We start from the raw sequence: 17,465 nt of genomic DNA on the forward strand, positions 1-17,465 counted from the left end.
ACAATCATTTATGGGGCATCCAAAAAAAACATGTTTGAAATTTTTTTCATCTAGCAGACATTCGTACGTGGCAGAGTCCCGGGCATGGATTCTGAACAGGTGAGAATCATATGAAAATAACTGCTTCTTTCGAAATCGAATCTTAAATTTTTTTTAAACTGTTTTTTGCTTTGTTTTGATCATCACACAGGCAATTAATTATTTGAAAAGGAAAATGTTACATATTGTTGCGAACTATCGTAATGTTCTTAAGAAGTATGGTGGAAATGTAACGTTTTGTTGTGACAAATACATTAAAAAAATTAGATTGTAAAATTATTATGTTTCGGTGTGATTCAATGATTTTATATTAGTTTAACACAGGATTTTTCACGTTTTTTCATTTTCATTTATTTTGTAAAACAATTTTAGTTTTTTTTTCTTTTTCGTTACGTACTTAAATACACTTCCGTAAACCAGCTTTTTTCATCCTTAGAAATAACATTTGAATTGACAGTAAAAATATAAAATCTATGACTTAAACTGTCAAGTTTATTTTGATCTGGACGTTCTGACGCACGTGGGTTATCGTATCTAACCAAACTTAAATGTAGTTTACTTTTAAAAAATATTTTATTAAATTTATGACAATGAAGCATATTAAATTCCAAGAAAACATCTCTGCGGACGAATCGTATAGGCGGGACAGCGTGCCAACCAAAGCAGCCGTACAAAAACCAGCCTTTACAGAGAATGACGACAATTATGATATTCCCGAAACTAAGAAGTGGCACCAAGATGTATGTAATATAATGTTGATTTTATAAAACTTTTACATTAGAATTTTAGATGTTTTGAGGCAAGTTGGCCTTTAAACAGCTTGATATTCAGTAACTAATCTACTGCCAAACTTCTATAAAAGCGAATACTTGAAGAACGATGCTGCCGCATTTACATCGTTTATGACTTTAAACGGTCTGGTATAAAGGATCACGTCGCACTAGGGTTGCCAACTCAATGCTAGGTGCTCAAGCTCAGTGCTAGGGCTCATATTGTTTATCATATACATAAATTACATCCGTAAATCTCTAAAATATTGTAAAATCCAACTTTTTGCAGATGATGCACTAGTTAACATATCAGGAGATAATTATGATACAATGATAAATAAGATTAATCATGATTTATTCTCCGAACTAGAAGGGTTTTTGAGAATCCCCGTACACTCATAATTTTGTACAACTCGTTGGTTCGCTCGAGGCTTGAGAGTGGATCGGTGATATGGAGTCCGCACGAAGCGAGATACTCCCTCATGTTGGAGAGGGTTCAGAAAAAAATTCTGAGGTATCTACATGAGGGAGTATGGTAGTTATCCGTGGCTCTATCCCACTGGGTTCCTCTTGGGTTTGCTTGGGACCAATAGTTTGCAACTTAGAAGGGATGGGTCTACACTGACCCATTTTTTCAGACTGTTAAGGGGTTTCATCGATAACTCGGCCATTTAAGAGAGTATCAATTTTTATGTTCCTGATGGCTATCTCTCCCTGTTTTTTTATTTGTTAATAGACTATTTAATTAAGCCAAAATTTTATTTTTATATATCGCATCATCAGCGCTATGATTTTTTCATGTTTTGTATTTCTGAAATAATCCTATATTCATATACACCGCAAGACAAAAAAAATTACGAGTTTACCTGCTACCGCGCCCCTTGACTTTACTGAACCCTTTTTCTAAGAAATCCTTTATCGATACCTCTTTCTTTTGTTTAATAAATTAAGGACACTATGTGTCACCTTTCTACAATATTTACATTTTAAAATGTCTCAACAGTCTTGTTTTACCCGCGTTTGAGTGAACATAACACAACAATCATGGAAAGTGCAAAGCAAATGTCGATTGCGATAAAATCCAAAATAATCACATTGTCGCAAGAAAACATATCTAATTGTGAAATATCTCGTCGAGTTGGGTATTCAGAAGGTGCAGTGAGGTTTTTATTTTAAAAAATCCAAGAAACTGGATCCATAGAACGGAAAAAAGGAAGCGGACGGGGGCGCGTGACATCTGCCCGAGATGATCGCTTAATAAAAAAAATTGTTATGCGCGATCGATTTTTAACGGCACCTGAAATACACGCAGAGGTGCAGTCTACCAGCACATCAACATTTTCAGTAAAAACAGTGTCCAGGCGGCTGTTGGAGCATGGTTTCCAAGCACGGAGTCCCGCAAAGAAACCATTACTCACGGACAAAATGAAGAAGGCTAGACTGGATTGGGCGAAAGAGTACCAGAATTGGACCTTGGAGGATTGGCAAAATGTTGTTTTCTCTGATGAATCAAAATTCAACCTTTTTGGTCCAGACGGCAGAAAGATAGTTCGACGAAAACGTGGGGAAAGATATCATCCGTCGTGCGTCACTCGAACCGTTAAACATTCACCCTACGTGATGATTTGGGGGTGCATGACAGCATACGGTTTAGGACCTCTAAATTTTGTACAGGGTACGATGAATGCCATTCAGTACAAAAAAGTGTTAAAAAAACATATTATTCCAACAATCGAGGACATTACGCAGTATACCGCGGACCCAATTTTTCAGGACGATTCTGCGCCGTGCCATAGAGCCCGCACTGTGAGTACAAATATATATATTTTTAAATGCATTTTGTGACCACATGATAAATAATTTATTGTTTTTTTATAGATCAATGAATTCAAGGAGAAAATTGGCTTAAAATCGTTGACGTGGCCCGGGAATAGCCCTGATTTGAACCCGATAGAAAATTTATGGGCGATTATGAAAAAAAAAGTCGGGAAAAAAAAATCAAAAAACATTGAGGAATTAAAAAAAAAACTTAATTCAAGTTTGGGAAGAAGAAATAACTTTAGAAATTTTAGATTCGCTTTACGCTTCTCTAAATAATAGAATTTTACATGTTATAAAAATGTCGAAATTAGAGCAGAATGCAAGGCTGAGTTAAGCATTATCGACAAAATTAAGAAAGGTCTTTTGCGATGGTTCGGTCATGTGGAGCGAATGAATGATGAAAGAACGGCTAAAAAGATTTATGATGCGAATGTGTCTGGTTGTAGAAGTCGAGGAAGGCCGAGAAAGACATGGCATGATCAAGTACAACAAATTCTTGAAAGTGGTCATGTGAAAAGTCGGAATAATCGACGTGCGTGCATGAGAAGATGTATGAATGTGAAGGAAGCAAAGGAAGTGTGCCAGGACAGAGTGGTGTGGCGTTCTATCCTCTCTGCCTACCCCTCTGGGGAAATGGCGTGATGGTTAGTTAGTTAGTTAGTATAAAAAATAAAGGTGAATTCACTAAGTACTAAATATTTTTAAATGTTATAAATATGTTTAAATGTAAAATACTTTAATTTAAAATAAAGCGATAAGAACCTACTTCTTAAATATGAATTAAAAAATAACATGTCTTTTATTATTCCATCACAAACACTCGACCATAAATGAACCGTTATAGGTCTCTAAGGTTCGGGTAATCTGATACCTGATATATAATGGCAATTTCTAAGTACAATTCATGAGTAAGATTTTTTATTTTAACCTTGAAATAACGAGTAGTCATCACATATGTCAAACAATATAAAAAAAACTAATTAAATATCAAGAATAATTCATTATATGTCAATTTTAGTTTTTTTTGAGAACTCGTAAATTTATTTGTCTTGCGGTGTATATTGTTTTTATTTAATTTTAATTTTTTAAAAATTAGCCGTAGAGATACATTATTTATATCATGATTAAATTTGTCAATTATTGTTTTGAGTGTTGTCATAAGCCAGCAGAGTTTGTATTCCACCCTCTGTGGAAAATGTTGCAGTGTAATTCCGAAGTAGTGGAGTAATATGACTGAACTTAGAGATTCCGAAAATAAGTCTGTTGGCGAGTCATTTTGTTCATTGGTAAACCTACGTAGGTGCCATTACAAAAATCAACTCTAGACACTCTACAATATCATTAATGTATATAATAAATAGAACTGTTCCGAGAACAGATCCTAGTGGTACTCCCAATGCTTTTTTTAGCATTCTATCTCGGTATTTCCATACCCGGACCACATACTTCCTAGATACATGAAAGGTATATTGTATCATATCATTTTATTGCCTGTGTCCTTCATTTATTCTTGAGTTTACAAAAGAAAATGTTTATACAATAGGTACATTCAATAAAATTTTATTTATGGATGTAGCCACTCCACTGGCCCACAGGCACGTTCCGGAGTGTCAGTGTATCATTTATTTTATAAATAATTGTACATACTTTCAAATCAATTGTCGTGTAAAAATTCAAAAGAAATATGAAAAAGATTTTAAAACATACCTACATCAATAAAACGAGAAAGGACTTTCAAGAAACTAAAATTATATTCTGATACATGAAAAATATTCCTCAGCTTCCTGTCTAGTCTTTTTAGCAATCCATTTATAAACTCGAGCTTTGAAAATATTGTTTTTCATTTTGTTCACCAATATGTCCTTGCTTAAAAAGTTGTGTAGCTTAGGGGCCAGAAAAGTCTAATGCCAGAAGTATTGTTTTTTGTCTTTGCCTAGTGTCGTAAATTTGCTGTCTGTCATTATGTCTGTCAGTTTTATAGTCTGTTTCCTTATTGAGAATATAGATATCTTCCTATTTTGATTATAGATACCCGAAGAGCCGTTGGATGTGAAGCCCCTCCCTTCCGAAGAAGTAGCTACCCTTAAAAGAGAAGCAACTTCCTTCCTTCACGGGGAATCATTGGCTCTTGAAACCAGTAAGCTAAAATAAATACACCTGACCTCTTAATTATATATTCTTTTACACCCTTTCACAATAACACAATGTAAGAATTTTTTCTGTACACTTAATAAATAATATGTATAATACTATATAAGTATTCATTTTCAAACTTTCCTACACTTTTTAATAAAATTAAGATACTACTACCATCACGCCATTTCCCCGCAGGGGTAGGCAGAGAGAATAGACCGCCACACACATCTATCTTGGCACACATTCCTAGCTTCTTCCACATACATACATATTGTTATACATGCCCTTCGGTTCTGTCCGCTTTTGACATGACCAGACTTTAGGTTTTGGTTTATCTGATCATGCCACGTCTTCCTTGGTCGTCCTCGTCTCACGTTTTCATTTATTTTCGCCATATATACTTGTTTTACCATTCTTTCGTTGTCCATTCGTTCTACATGACAAAACCATCTTAATCTTATCAATTACACTTGACTCAGATTTACATTCTCGCCTGATTTCATCATTCGTAACCCTGTCATACATTGATTTCCCACACATTCTTCTAAGAGATTGCATTTCAACCGCATTCACTCGGCTTTCATCCTTCCTCTGGCAGTTCCATGTTTCACTTACATACATAAGTGTTGGGACTAAAACTCCGTTGTGCACTGCCAGTTTAGCTTCGATTGACATATTTTTTCAGCAATTACTATGCTTAGTGCTCCGTTAATTTTGTTGCCCGCATTCGCTCTCCTTTCAACATCCTTTTCTACTCTTCCATCTCTTGAAAACATGCTTCTCAGGTACACAAATTCTTCTACTTGTTCGAGACATTCGTTTTTTACATTTATTATGCAGTCAGTAACCTCACTTCCCCTTTCAAATACCATCACTTCAAATTTGAAAATTAAGATACAATGAACAAAAGAAAACGTGGGCCTCGTGGTGTAGCAAGAATTAATAAATTTGTTTACAGAATTGAGTAAGGTGGGCTCATCCGACCAGAAATGGGCGAGATCTCTCCTGATGAAGGGAGCCATGGCAGACAGAGTTGCAGCCGCTACCGTCTTGATACAGGTTCATGTTCAATTTATTTCATAAATCATATCTGTTCCTCAGAGGCAGACGGATGCAAATCTTAACGTCAAATGTAAAAGAAAGCCTTTCTCTTTTACTTTCTCTTAGTGATTGAAGAAGCTTGTTTGCTTTGAAACCGGTCGGTGAAAAATAAAAATTAGTGGTTAAAAACAAAGTTGTTCTATTTATTTTATTGTAATGAATAACCACAAAGTTAGTGCTTCAAATATAAAGTTTATAAATTAAATTTATTTATCCATAGAATCACTTTGTAAAGTGCCCTTGAGGTAATTATATTTCATAAATGGCGCTTCATAAGTTATCCATAATAATAATATCCATGTTTGAATTTGTTCCTAGGATAGTCCTATTCACAATGTGTCCACTCTGCAAAATCTGGTTGCTATGGTCAAACCTTCCAAGAAAAAAGACAGTCTTACTGCTATTGGTGAGTTAATTCTGAAATCAACATGATATTTAGTAAATAAAACGTTGTCTCGGTAGTTATAAGGACTGACCCACAATATTGTAGCTTTAAGAACAGCTATTTGTAAGTTGACTAGTTAACCCTCCCTTCGGTGATGTGTAGCTAGTACACATGCGTCTAATAACCATAATATCTTTATAAATATAATAAGTATTGAATTTAGATTTTCAGTATTCCTCCATTACACATTTACGTATCGGCTGAAATAATTTGTTATTAAATAATAAGTACTTATTAGGCACAAAAAAAGTATTTTATCGGAAATCGGGGATACATTACAAATATCATCAAAACTATACTCTCAGTCAGTCGTGTAGTCCAGTACTAAATAGCTCCTCAGTAGCTCTTGGGAAGTTGGCAATACTCAATGGTTTTTTCATGTTTTCAGCAGTTAGATTTGAAATATTATTTGAATTGAATTATGGTTAATTAAAGCCATTCCCTATAAATATTAAATTTTTCCCTTTTTAAATCTCTTATTTTTTTCATGTGTAGTGACTACACAGCACCGTAACGCGTGGGTGTTTTTAGGACAGTAAGGGAAAGGTTAAAAATACATTTTTATGTATGTTCTTTTATGCAAATACTGGGAAAAATAATGAAAAAAAAAAGTTTTTTTTTTCAGTTTTAACCCTTTATAGGGCAAATGAATTATTTTATAATTTGAATTTCAAATGTTATATTTATAAATAAGTACTTATTGCCCACATAAAATAAATTCGATAAAAAAATAAAAAATAAATAAATTTTCAGAAAATCTAAATTTTTCATTGGTCAATATATATTGACCAATGATTGTTTAGTCATGTTAGAAAAAAAATTACAAAATAAAAATACACAATTATTCTTTACAATATGTTATTATAAAATTTTATAATATAAACCATTACAAATACAAGTATAAATATCAGTAATTACATTTTTTTACGACCGTTTTGACAACGGCGAAAAAGCATGGATTTCTGGGTAACCGCGCCAACTTCACGCGGTTGGAACAATAACTTAACCAACGCCCGTTTTGGACAACGTCGTGAAGTAATATAGTTGAAATTTCTATGGGCGGTATTGGATAATACGACTCTTAAAGCGACTGGTTAATATACTAACCAATTTCGGCCTTTTGCCCTATAATTGGTTAATTTCATATTTTAGTTATGTGGACAATATGCTATTTCAAATATTAAAAAAAAAAAACAAAGAAATCACCATTTGAATACGTGCAACTGACTTTATGTTTCAAATTTTATTGAATTTTTTAACCCTGATGGCGATTTTCTAAATAAAATATAATGGCTAGTATGTATACAATATAATAAACTATAGTCCTTTAAATATAGCTTGATTAAAATGCCATCTGTCAAACAAATGTGATTAGTGGGGTCTAGAATTCCAATCGTCTATGCGCTTAGTAGCTGCAAGACGTGTTGTAATCTTACTCCTTTTTATTATTCATATTATTTTTTTTTTTAGTTTAGTATCATTAATACACTAAATTTATTTGACAATTTTTAAAATATGTAAATGGGGGCTAAATTTCTAACTGTCTATGCGCTCTGTAGCTGCAAGACGTCCTGTAATCTAGCTCTTATCTGTTATAATTTTTTATTGATCTTAATTGAAAACGAGAAACTAGAATCCCAACCGTCCATGCGCTCTGTAGCTGCAAGACGTACTGGGATATTTATTAATTGTACAGCGCCCTTGAGGTGATTTTCACAAAAATGGCGCTTTATAAATTATCCAACTATATATATATATAGTGATGGTAAAGTACTGATCACTGACCATGTACCGATCAAATCGATTTTATGAGGTTTTTTATGCAAACATGAAACTCTGTTTCCGAAAATTGATATGAAAACGCAAAAATAAATCTACTAAAGTGTGTTTAAAACAATTATTTACCAAAAAATAAGACATTTTTACTTTTTTTATGAACAACATCAAATTAATTATTTTTTTATTCGATTGATTTACATTTGATCAATTTGTCTCATCTCTAACATTTTTGCAAAATGATGTAACCTTGTAAGAACGTCGATAATAATTAGGTTTGTTTTAACAATGTTTGATTATGTCCAAATGCTTGCAGACTGGCTGGGTTTCCTCCCTAGGGAGTTGTTCATATTTAAATTTATTTCAACGGAGAGGGAAAACATTTTTGAGAAGGGTGTAAAGTGGCCACTTAAACCAGCCAATGACAGGTCATAAGCCCTGTAAATGCCTAGACTTCCGTATTCCCTTCTCAAAAATGTTTTCCCTCTCCGTTGAAGTAAATTTAAATATGAACAACTCCCTAGGGAGGAAACGCAGCCAGTCTGCAAGCATTTGGACATAATCAAACATTGTTGAATTACTACCTGGTAAAAGAAGAAGTATAAAAATTGGAAAATTGTTTTCAGGCATTGTCTAGTACAGGGGTGCTCAAACGGTCGATCGCGATCGACCAGTCGATCGCGATCGACCGAGTCGAAAGCTAATATCTATATATGCTACGGTACACCCTACCTAGGTAGGTAGGGTGTATCGTGTATGTACGACAACCCTGCATCACACATACTTGCAGCCTCTCAAGTCGATCGTAAGTAGTCTAAAAATATTGAGGTAGATCGCCAGCAGTTCAAGTTTGAGCACCCCTGGTCTAGTAGGTGATTTGATTTGAGCTGGATGAATCTCACCCACGTGATAAAGGTTTCAGCTCTTTTACTTCACAAAAGTCAATAGATGGAACAGTTGAGGATATGTGGATGTTTAAACATGGGCAGAATGGTGAATGTTACACAGTGTGTAAAGTGGCCACTTAAACCAGCCAATGTCAGGTCATAAGCCCTGTAAATGCCTAGACTTCCATATTCCCTTCTCAAAAATGTTTTCCCTCTCTGTTGAAATAAATTTAAATAGGTTTGTGTTGGTTTTTTTTTAGTTTTAAAGCTGATTTTATATAATTATGTTGATTTATATGTGAAGCATATGTATTAAAAAAATAAATTAACATGCTAAATACTAATGATTTTTCGTGTGTCAATATAAATCACTCCTTAGACGTTACAACAAAGTTATGTCGTCACTTTTGCTGACAACTGTCATTCTAATCAAGCTATATTTTAAGGACTATATGTTTGAAATCACTTTTATACACCGATTATCGATATGTAGCAGATCGTCTACATTGGGCATTGTAAGATCAAAAAACTACGTCCTGCCTTCTCAGTACTGAAATTTATTCAACAGGGTATTTAAGCATTCGGAGATTTTAATTTCTGTATATGCTACAAATTTTAAAAGATAACATCATGAAAACTTTGGACAATTTTTTTTTTCAGAAACTCTGACAGAGCTGTTTATCTTCGATCTGCTAATTCCCGACTGCAAGCTAAGGCCCTTCGAACTCAGGCCTTGCTATGCTCTGGACAAGATGTGTTCGGGCAATAAGGAGCACCGGAAAAAAATCCTTATGATTTGGATGTATGAAGATAAACTTAAGGAGACATACGCCGGTTTGTTTTTTGCTAAAACTAACGGATCGGGGTTTACACACAGCAGAATAGAACTTAGCTTTGTCATTTTTTACGACGATTAAAGCGTTTGGACTATGAAGTGCAGTGAACAGAAATGAGAGGCAGAGATAGTCTCTTCGCTATCTGATTTCGAGCCATTTCAGTTTCCTACGATAATCAGATATTTATTTATTTGACAAATTGTAGTCTGCATTACTTTACAGGCTGTTTAACCCATTACATAATGCAGACTGTAAATATAAGTTAGTAGAAAGCAGATAGCTGCTAAACTGCCGATGTGTACCGAAAAATAGATCCATATACTTAGTTTCTCTAATAAAATCTGATTTTATCTCTAATTCTAAATACTTTATATATTTTTATATTTTCGACACTTGTGCAATAATATTTACACACATGTCCACCCTCATTCCATTCTAACACCCTCTCACACACTTATGTTATATACGCAAATCTCCCAAAATATCAAACTTACAAACTTCAATCTGTTTTCAATGCAGCAGCAAGGCTTATTACGGGAGTACAAAAATATTCTCACATCTCAACATCTTCGAGGTTTGCTCTGGTTAAAAGGCCCAGAGAGAATAAAATACAAGCTTTGCTGGACAGTATTCAAATCCCTTCATGAAATGGCTCCAAAATACCTATCGGACCTTTGTATTAGAGAAAATACATGTCAAAGAAAATCGACTCTTAGATCAGCATTTGATTCAGGAAGAGGAAAACTTGTCGAAATCCGGCGCTCCCCAAACACTAGATTTGTAGATCGTGCTTTTGCCGCCGCCGGCCCCTCTGCCTGGAACCAATTGCCTTCAAACTTACGAATCATCGACAGTCCCAGTCAGTTCAGATCCCAACTAAAATCCCACTTCTTTAGACTATCATACCCTCAATTTTAAATCAGGAAATATAATAAATCACTTTAGTTTAGTTAGAATGTAAGTTTAAGTATACAATTGCAAAGTGCCCTTGAGGTGATTTATTACAAAAATGGTGCTATGTAAATCAGCCAAATATTATTATTATTATAACACTAACACAAACACACTAGCATGTATTGTACGTGTATTTAACGTATTTCTGTGGATATCTGTCATTGGTTTTATTCTCTGTATATTTTATTTGTCATATTTTTTTAACATGTATTACTGTTGATATCCCTAATAAATAAAATGAAATTTAATATTATCCGCAGAAGCCATATTTAGCAAGCGAGTTGACCTATCAATGGGTAAATTCTGACTTGCATTTGTACGACTTCGTATGTATGGGAGCGAAGTATGGAATTGGAAAAATAATTATGAAAGTAGGTTAAATGCTGTCGAAATGCAATCCCTCAGGCGAAAAACGACGCGTGATAGGTGCACAAATGTCGAGTTCCGTAAACTGTGTTAGGCTGAGACATGCATTATCGACAGTATCAAGAAAGGGGTGCTGCGTTGATTTGGACATGTAGAGCGAATGGACAGCGATAGAACGACTAAGAATATTTCCAATGCGAATGTTGATGGATGCAGAAATAGAGAAAGACCAAGAAAGACAGTAAAATAAAATCAATTGATGACTGTCATAAACTACAAAATGACCTACATTCTTCGTTACTTGGTGTCATGAAAACGACTTATTTTTTAATATAAATAAATGTATGTATTAAATTCACAAGAAAAATAAATAAAATCATTTTCAATTATTCAATCGACAACACAATTTTAATGTACGTCGAGACAATTCGAGATCTTGGGATACTTTTTGATAGCAAACTTAAATTCAACCATCACATTGACCACATTTCAAAGAAAGCGTCCAAAATCTGTGGATTTATTTTGAGAATATCTTAGCCATTCAAAAGCCCGAAAATTGCAATTACATTGTATAAATCATTTGTTCGTAGTTTGCTTGAATTTAATTCTATAATTTGGTCTCCTAATTATAATATTCATATAATGCGGGTTGAATCGGTGCAACGTCAATTTTTAAAATCGTTAATATTTAGAATCGGATCAAATACTTTCATAATCAACTATTATGATCGTCTAGAGTACTTTCATATCTTTAGTTTGGAATTCAAAAGGATTTTGGCTGGTTTGATATTCTTGCACAAATTAATATCTAACTATAGATGCCCATGATATCCTTGCTCAGATAAACCTTAATGTACCTCGCCGTAACTTGCGTACCAGTCCTGTCTTTGCTGTGGGAAATTATAAAACTAACATCGAATTATTTTCCCCTCCGCCGAGGACCTCAGAACAGTGGACTAAATCTCACTAAACGGTACTGTCGATGTGTTCCTGCAGCAAGGGCAGGCATTTAAGAAGCAAGCGGTGTTGTCTCTTCTGACTTGCGATGTCACTCTTGCCATTTCCGCCTAGATTATGCTATATACATACCTTTTGTTAATTATACACTTTGTTAATTTAAGTAGATTTTAAGAATGTTTAGATTAAGTATTACTCATTAATGCCAATCTATTAGCCTGTTGATTGACATAAAAAAGACATGGCATGACCGAATCCAACAAATACTTGTAGATGGGCATATCATAAGTCGGAATAATCGGCGCGCGTGCATGAGAAGATGTGTGAATGTAGAGGAAGCGAGGTCTGTATGCAAAGACAGCTTAGTATGGCGTTTATCCTGCGGGGAAACAGTGTGATGATTTGTTTGTTATACATTAATGATTTATTTGGTGTGCTTTCCAGAATTTATTAAATGCCTAAATAACTTTGCGCACGACACCATAGAGGCGCATAAAGAAAAGGCAGTCAGCGCCATGGCTAAACTTCTGATGCACAACCCAGAACAAGAGAAGGTATTTTAAATATTATAATAGGTTGGGGGAAAAGGTCATTTTGTATTTTTCGCTTTATTTCAATGCTTTATAAAAAGTCTGACCCTCTTTGAGCTCGAGACAGATTATGGTGAATCTATAAAGGTCAGCTGTACCAAGGTCATTCGAATTTATGCCTCGTCTGCAAAAAAGAAAACAAATATATATCTGTACCTTAGAGCAGCGCTGTCCAACTGGCGGTCCGCAAAACTTTTTTTGCGGCCTGTGGGCTGTACATTTTATAGCATTTTTTTCTTCTGACATTGAGGAGCAAAACTTTGTCAGAATTAATATTTGACGTGACATTTTCGGTGGAAGAAAATAGAACATTGTCTATATAGTACTGGACTACGTGACTGACTGAGAGTATACATTTGATTATACGGGTGTTCTTTAGACCCTGTCACATCTGAAACCACGATGATCAGTATGGGCAAGAAGACATATTAGCATATTGAAAAAAATATTTAAAACAAAGAAATTTTTTTAAATAAAATATTTAAAAAAAAACAAATGGTTGTTTACTTCGTCGATTTTGTTGTGATTCAGCGGCGATTTGCAGATGGGAATTCGGTCCATGAGGTTTTTTTGGGTCAGCTCGTATGGCTCCCGAACATGGAGCTTTTTTTTTAATCCAGCCTTCGGAAAATGGTTCAAAACGGTTGTATGATCGATATTCAGCTCCTGGAAGATGCTACGACTGCTAAATTTTCTATGATTTTATCGTCATTTTCGACGACAGGCCTTCCAGAGCGTGGTGCATCATTAATCTCCACTACACCAGAACAAAATCGCTCGAACCACTGTTGTGCAGCACGAACTGAAAAAGTATTGGCCCCGTACACATCGCAATTTTCTTTTGGTCGCTTTTGACGCGTTTTTCCCTTTCGGATAGTAAAAATGAAAAATATGGCAAATTTCTTTCTTTGAGACCTCCATACTCGGCGTATGATAGTTCACGACTGGACCGACCAAGCGCAATATTGTCAAAGAAGCGTTTGTAGTATACACTCACACCTTTACAACGCCGTATCGTATGATCCGATGTGACCAATAATGAACGAGATATACTTAGTTGAAAAAAAAGGGCGCAAAATACAAAATGACTTTTTCCCCAACCTTATATGTATTGGGTGTTAAAATAGGATGTGTCCGTTTTTTTCCAAGTGAAGAGAACAAGAAGACAACAATTTTTTTTAATCAAAGGCAGAATGGTGAATGTTACATAGTGTGTAAAGTGGCCACTTAAACCAACCGAAAACCGATCATTAGCCCTGTAAATGCCTAGACTAAATGTTTCCCTCTCTCTTGCAACAAATTTAGTTCCAAATGATTTATAATTAATATTTTTAATTGAATCGGCATTCACTTCGTAACACTTCATTATAAATTATTATGAAAATAAAACTTTGTTATCAGTGTTACACAATTTTATTCTTTTACAAGAACACAACTATAGTTTCGGGAGAGCACTCCTCCCATCGACGGGTGATATAAAACTAATATAATAAACACAGAATATTGATCACAATGTCATCGAATCTAAACAAAAAATAAACAGATTACTACACTTACTTATTGCAACTTCCACTTATGTGCTAAATTTTAAGAAATAAATTTGACTTGTTCTGCCCATGTTTTCATATCCGTACTTAAGATAACCATCCATTCATATGCTAACACCTTAGATAAGAATAAAACCCCCCTGCTCTAAGTTTCACTGATTAATCTGTTTATTTTTTGTTTAGATTCGATGACATTGTGAACAATATTCTGTGTTTATTATATATATATATATATATATATTTGGATAATTTATATAGCGCCATTTTTGTGAAAATCACCTCAAGGGCGCTGTACAATTAATAAATATCCCAGTACGTCTTGCAGCTACAGAGCGCATGGACGGTTGGGATTCTAGTTCCTCGTTTTCAATTAAGATCAATAAAAAATTATAACAGATAGGAGCTAGATTACAGGACGTCTTGCAGCTACAGAGCGCATAGACAGTTAGAAATTTAGCCCCCATTTACACATTTTAAAAATTGACAAATAAATTTAGTGTATTAATGATACTAAAAATAAATAAAAATAATATGAATAATAAAAAGGAGTAAGATTACAACACGTCTTGCAGCTACTAAGCGCATAGACGATTGGAATTCTAGACCCCATTTATAAAATTGAGGTATTTTTAAGTTGGTATATGAAAGCTAGATAACCAATCATCGTGCAGCTACAAAGCGCATGGACGAGTGGAATTCTAGCAAAGTTAGAATGATATCAATAAATCTATAAAAAATAGAGCATAGTAGTAAGTTTGTCAAGTGTTCATGCCAAGAACTAAGCAATAAAAAACTAAATAAATAAAGCACTGTATCAACTCCATGGTTAACAAAGGGAGATAGATGTCCGAAGAGAATCTTTTGTAGACAGTAGGTAGATATCGTCACCACGTGGTCCACTAGGCTGCTGGAGAATTTCTGGAAACGCACGTGTGTAGACTGGGGGATTATGCCTATTGTTCCAACGACTTGGTGTCCATTTTGGTCCGTATTATTTCATTTTATGAGACGCAACATTCCTGTTCAATTCACATTTTTAAATGAATATTTTTTTGTATAAGTTAGTTATAGAAGTTTGATTTATCATTTTGTATGTTATTAGAAGGCAGATATTTGAAATTTTATGTATTTATCAATAAATGTCAGTTCACTTTTAATAGCACTGTTGTAATTTATTAATTATGGGTGTAGTGTTCCAAATAGCAAAATTTAGGTACTTTCGCGTCAAAAGCTGATGGATTCTTAAACGGTTTTAATGATTCACATAAAATTTTATAATTTAAAGGTTACAGGCGCACTATTTTTTGAAAGTTTCCATTGTTCACTATTTGTCACATATTTTGTTAAGAATAAAGTATAAAACAATGCTATTAAATAAATAGTGTTCTTTTTTCCACTGTTTGTCTAAAACATGACTACACTACTACACACTAACGACTTATAAACATTAACTCATTGTTTTCTAACATATAACAACTTATTTTTAAATTTATTATAAGATTATAAGCTACGGTTGGAGAGGAACTATATTTCACGCCCAGCCCGTACGGTGGCTGAGCGCGAATTATATTAGTTTTATATCACCCGTCGATGGGAGGAGTGCTCTCCCGAAACTATAGTTGTGTTCTTGTAAAAGTGATTTATAATCATAATAATGATTTATAATGATTTCAGGTCCTTCTCTCGAGTATTGTGAATAAGCTAGGAGACCCTTCACAGAAAGTGGCCTCCAAGGTGATATACCAGCTCTGCCAAGTTCTGTACAACCATCCCAACATGAAGGGCGTGGTGTTGGGGGAAATTGAGAAAATGCTGTTCAGGTAATCTTTTGTTCTTTCTCTTGTCAATTGATATCGGGGCCCCGATTACAATGTTTATTGATTGATTGATTGATTTATTTTTTTTTATTTTATTTATTGGGGATATCAACAGTAATACATGTAATACAAATATAACAAATAACATATACAGAGAATAAAACCAATGACAGATATCCACAGAAATACATTAAATACACGTACAATACATACTAGTGTGTTTGTGTGAGTGTAAGTGAGTGAGAGGGTGGGTGTGTGGGTGATATATTGGAAAGAGGGTGTCAGGTATCGAAAATATAAATATATATAAAATATTAAGAAATAGAGATAAAATTTAATAAAATAAAATAAAACTTTATTATTGAAACTAAGTATAAGACAAAAAAGAATGTTTTAAGACGCGCATTTCAAATGTTATTTTTTTACAATCAAATGGATCAATAAGGGGAAAGTTCAAATTATATTCACTAGCAAAACGTATAAGTGGAGAGTTCTGGGCATAGTTCGTACGAACTGCTGGCACATGAAATAGAGAGCTCGACGTGTGACGGGTGCGGTAGCCGGGGACATTTAATGATAACTCTGACAAAAGAGCCGGACTATCAAGGCGTCCACTGAGTATGTCATGAAGCACCCCCATGTCCAACAGTAGACGGCGATCTTCTAAAGTAAGCAAGTGGTGTTTTTTGCAGGAAGACATATAATTGAGATCGGTATACCTGCATCTGGTGTTTATTTTGTAGAACTCCATATTTAAACTTATAATATAAAAAGTCAAACACTGATTTGAGTCTACTGAACACTTTATTTTATTTTTACAAATGTAAAAACAAAAATTTCGTGACAATTATTTACTAATCTATCTATTTATTTATTTACTATTTACTACTCGGTTAAAGTGTACAATCTACTTCCATTATCCATAAGGACAATTAGTAAGTTCTCAAAATATAAAATTGCTATTAAGAAATGGATAGTGGAGGTGGGTTGCGCACGGATCGATGAGTGGATCAAGCCAAATATGTAAAATGTATGCACTGTTTATGAATTTTATTAATTAATCTATATAAATTGGTTATGTTTTTTTATGAATATTTTTGTTTTTTATTGTTTATTATGTTAATTGTAATTAGGTTAATTGGTTTAATTAAGTTTTTTTTATTGTTATTATTTTGTTAATTTTGTTAACTTTGTTAAATAGCTAATCTTATTCATGTTTCACTTTTTTTTTATTAACATATTACAACAGAGATGAAGAACATTTAAGATAAGGTTATTTAGAAGTCTAGGCATCATCTACAGGGCTTATGACCTGTCAATGGCTGGTTTAAGTGGCCACTTTACACACTGTGTAACATTCACCATTCTGCCTATATTTGAACATCTATATTCCTTCAATTCTTTCATCTGTTGATGTTTGTGA

The 17,465-nt window shown here is 34.0% G+C and overlaps 1 protein-coding gene across 1 annotated transcript in view; it reads left to right on the forward strand.

The window, feature by feature from the left end:
* Positions 1–527: 527 nt before the first annotated feature.
* The window catches only part of LOC148275393 (CCAAT/enhancer-binding protein zeta-like), a 37,017-nt gene continuing 20,079 nt past the window's right edge, over positions 528–17,465 (forward strand). Inside the window, exons 1-7 of the mRNA XM_088235765.1 lie at positions 528–779; positions 4,659–4,767; positions 5,725–5,825; positions 6,186–6,273; positions 9,636–9,809; positions 12,533–12,642; positions 15,900–16,045. Of these exons, the coding sequence (XP_088091891.1) occupies positions 624–779; positions 4,659–4,767; positions 5,725–5,825; positions 6,186–6,273; positions 9,636–9,809; positions 12,533–12,642; positions 15,900–16,045 (884 nt within the window). The 5' untranslated portion in view covers positions 528–623. The remainder of the gene's footprint in view (positions 780–4,658; positions 4,768–5,724; positions 5,826–6,185; positions 6,274–9,635; positions 9,810–12,532; positions 12,643–15,899; positions 16,046–17,465) is intronic.

This window comes from Micrasema longulum, unplaced genomic scaffold, assembly GCF_059751315.1.
Source record: "Micrasema longulum isolate JH-2025_06_02 unplaced genomic scaffold, ASM5975131v1 h1tg001433l, whole genome shotgun sequence".
Taxonomy (NCBI): Eukaryota; Metazoa; Arthropoda; class Insecta; order Trichoptera; family Brachycentridae; genus Micrasema; species Micrasema longulum.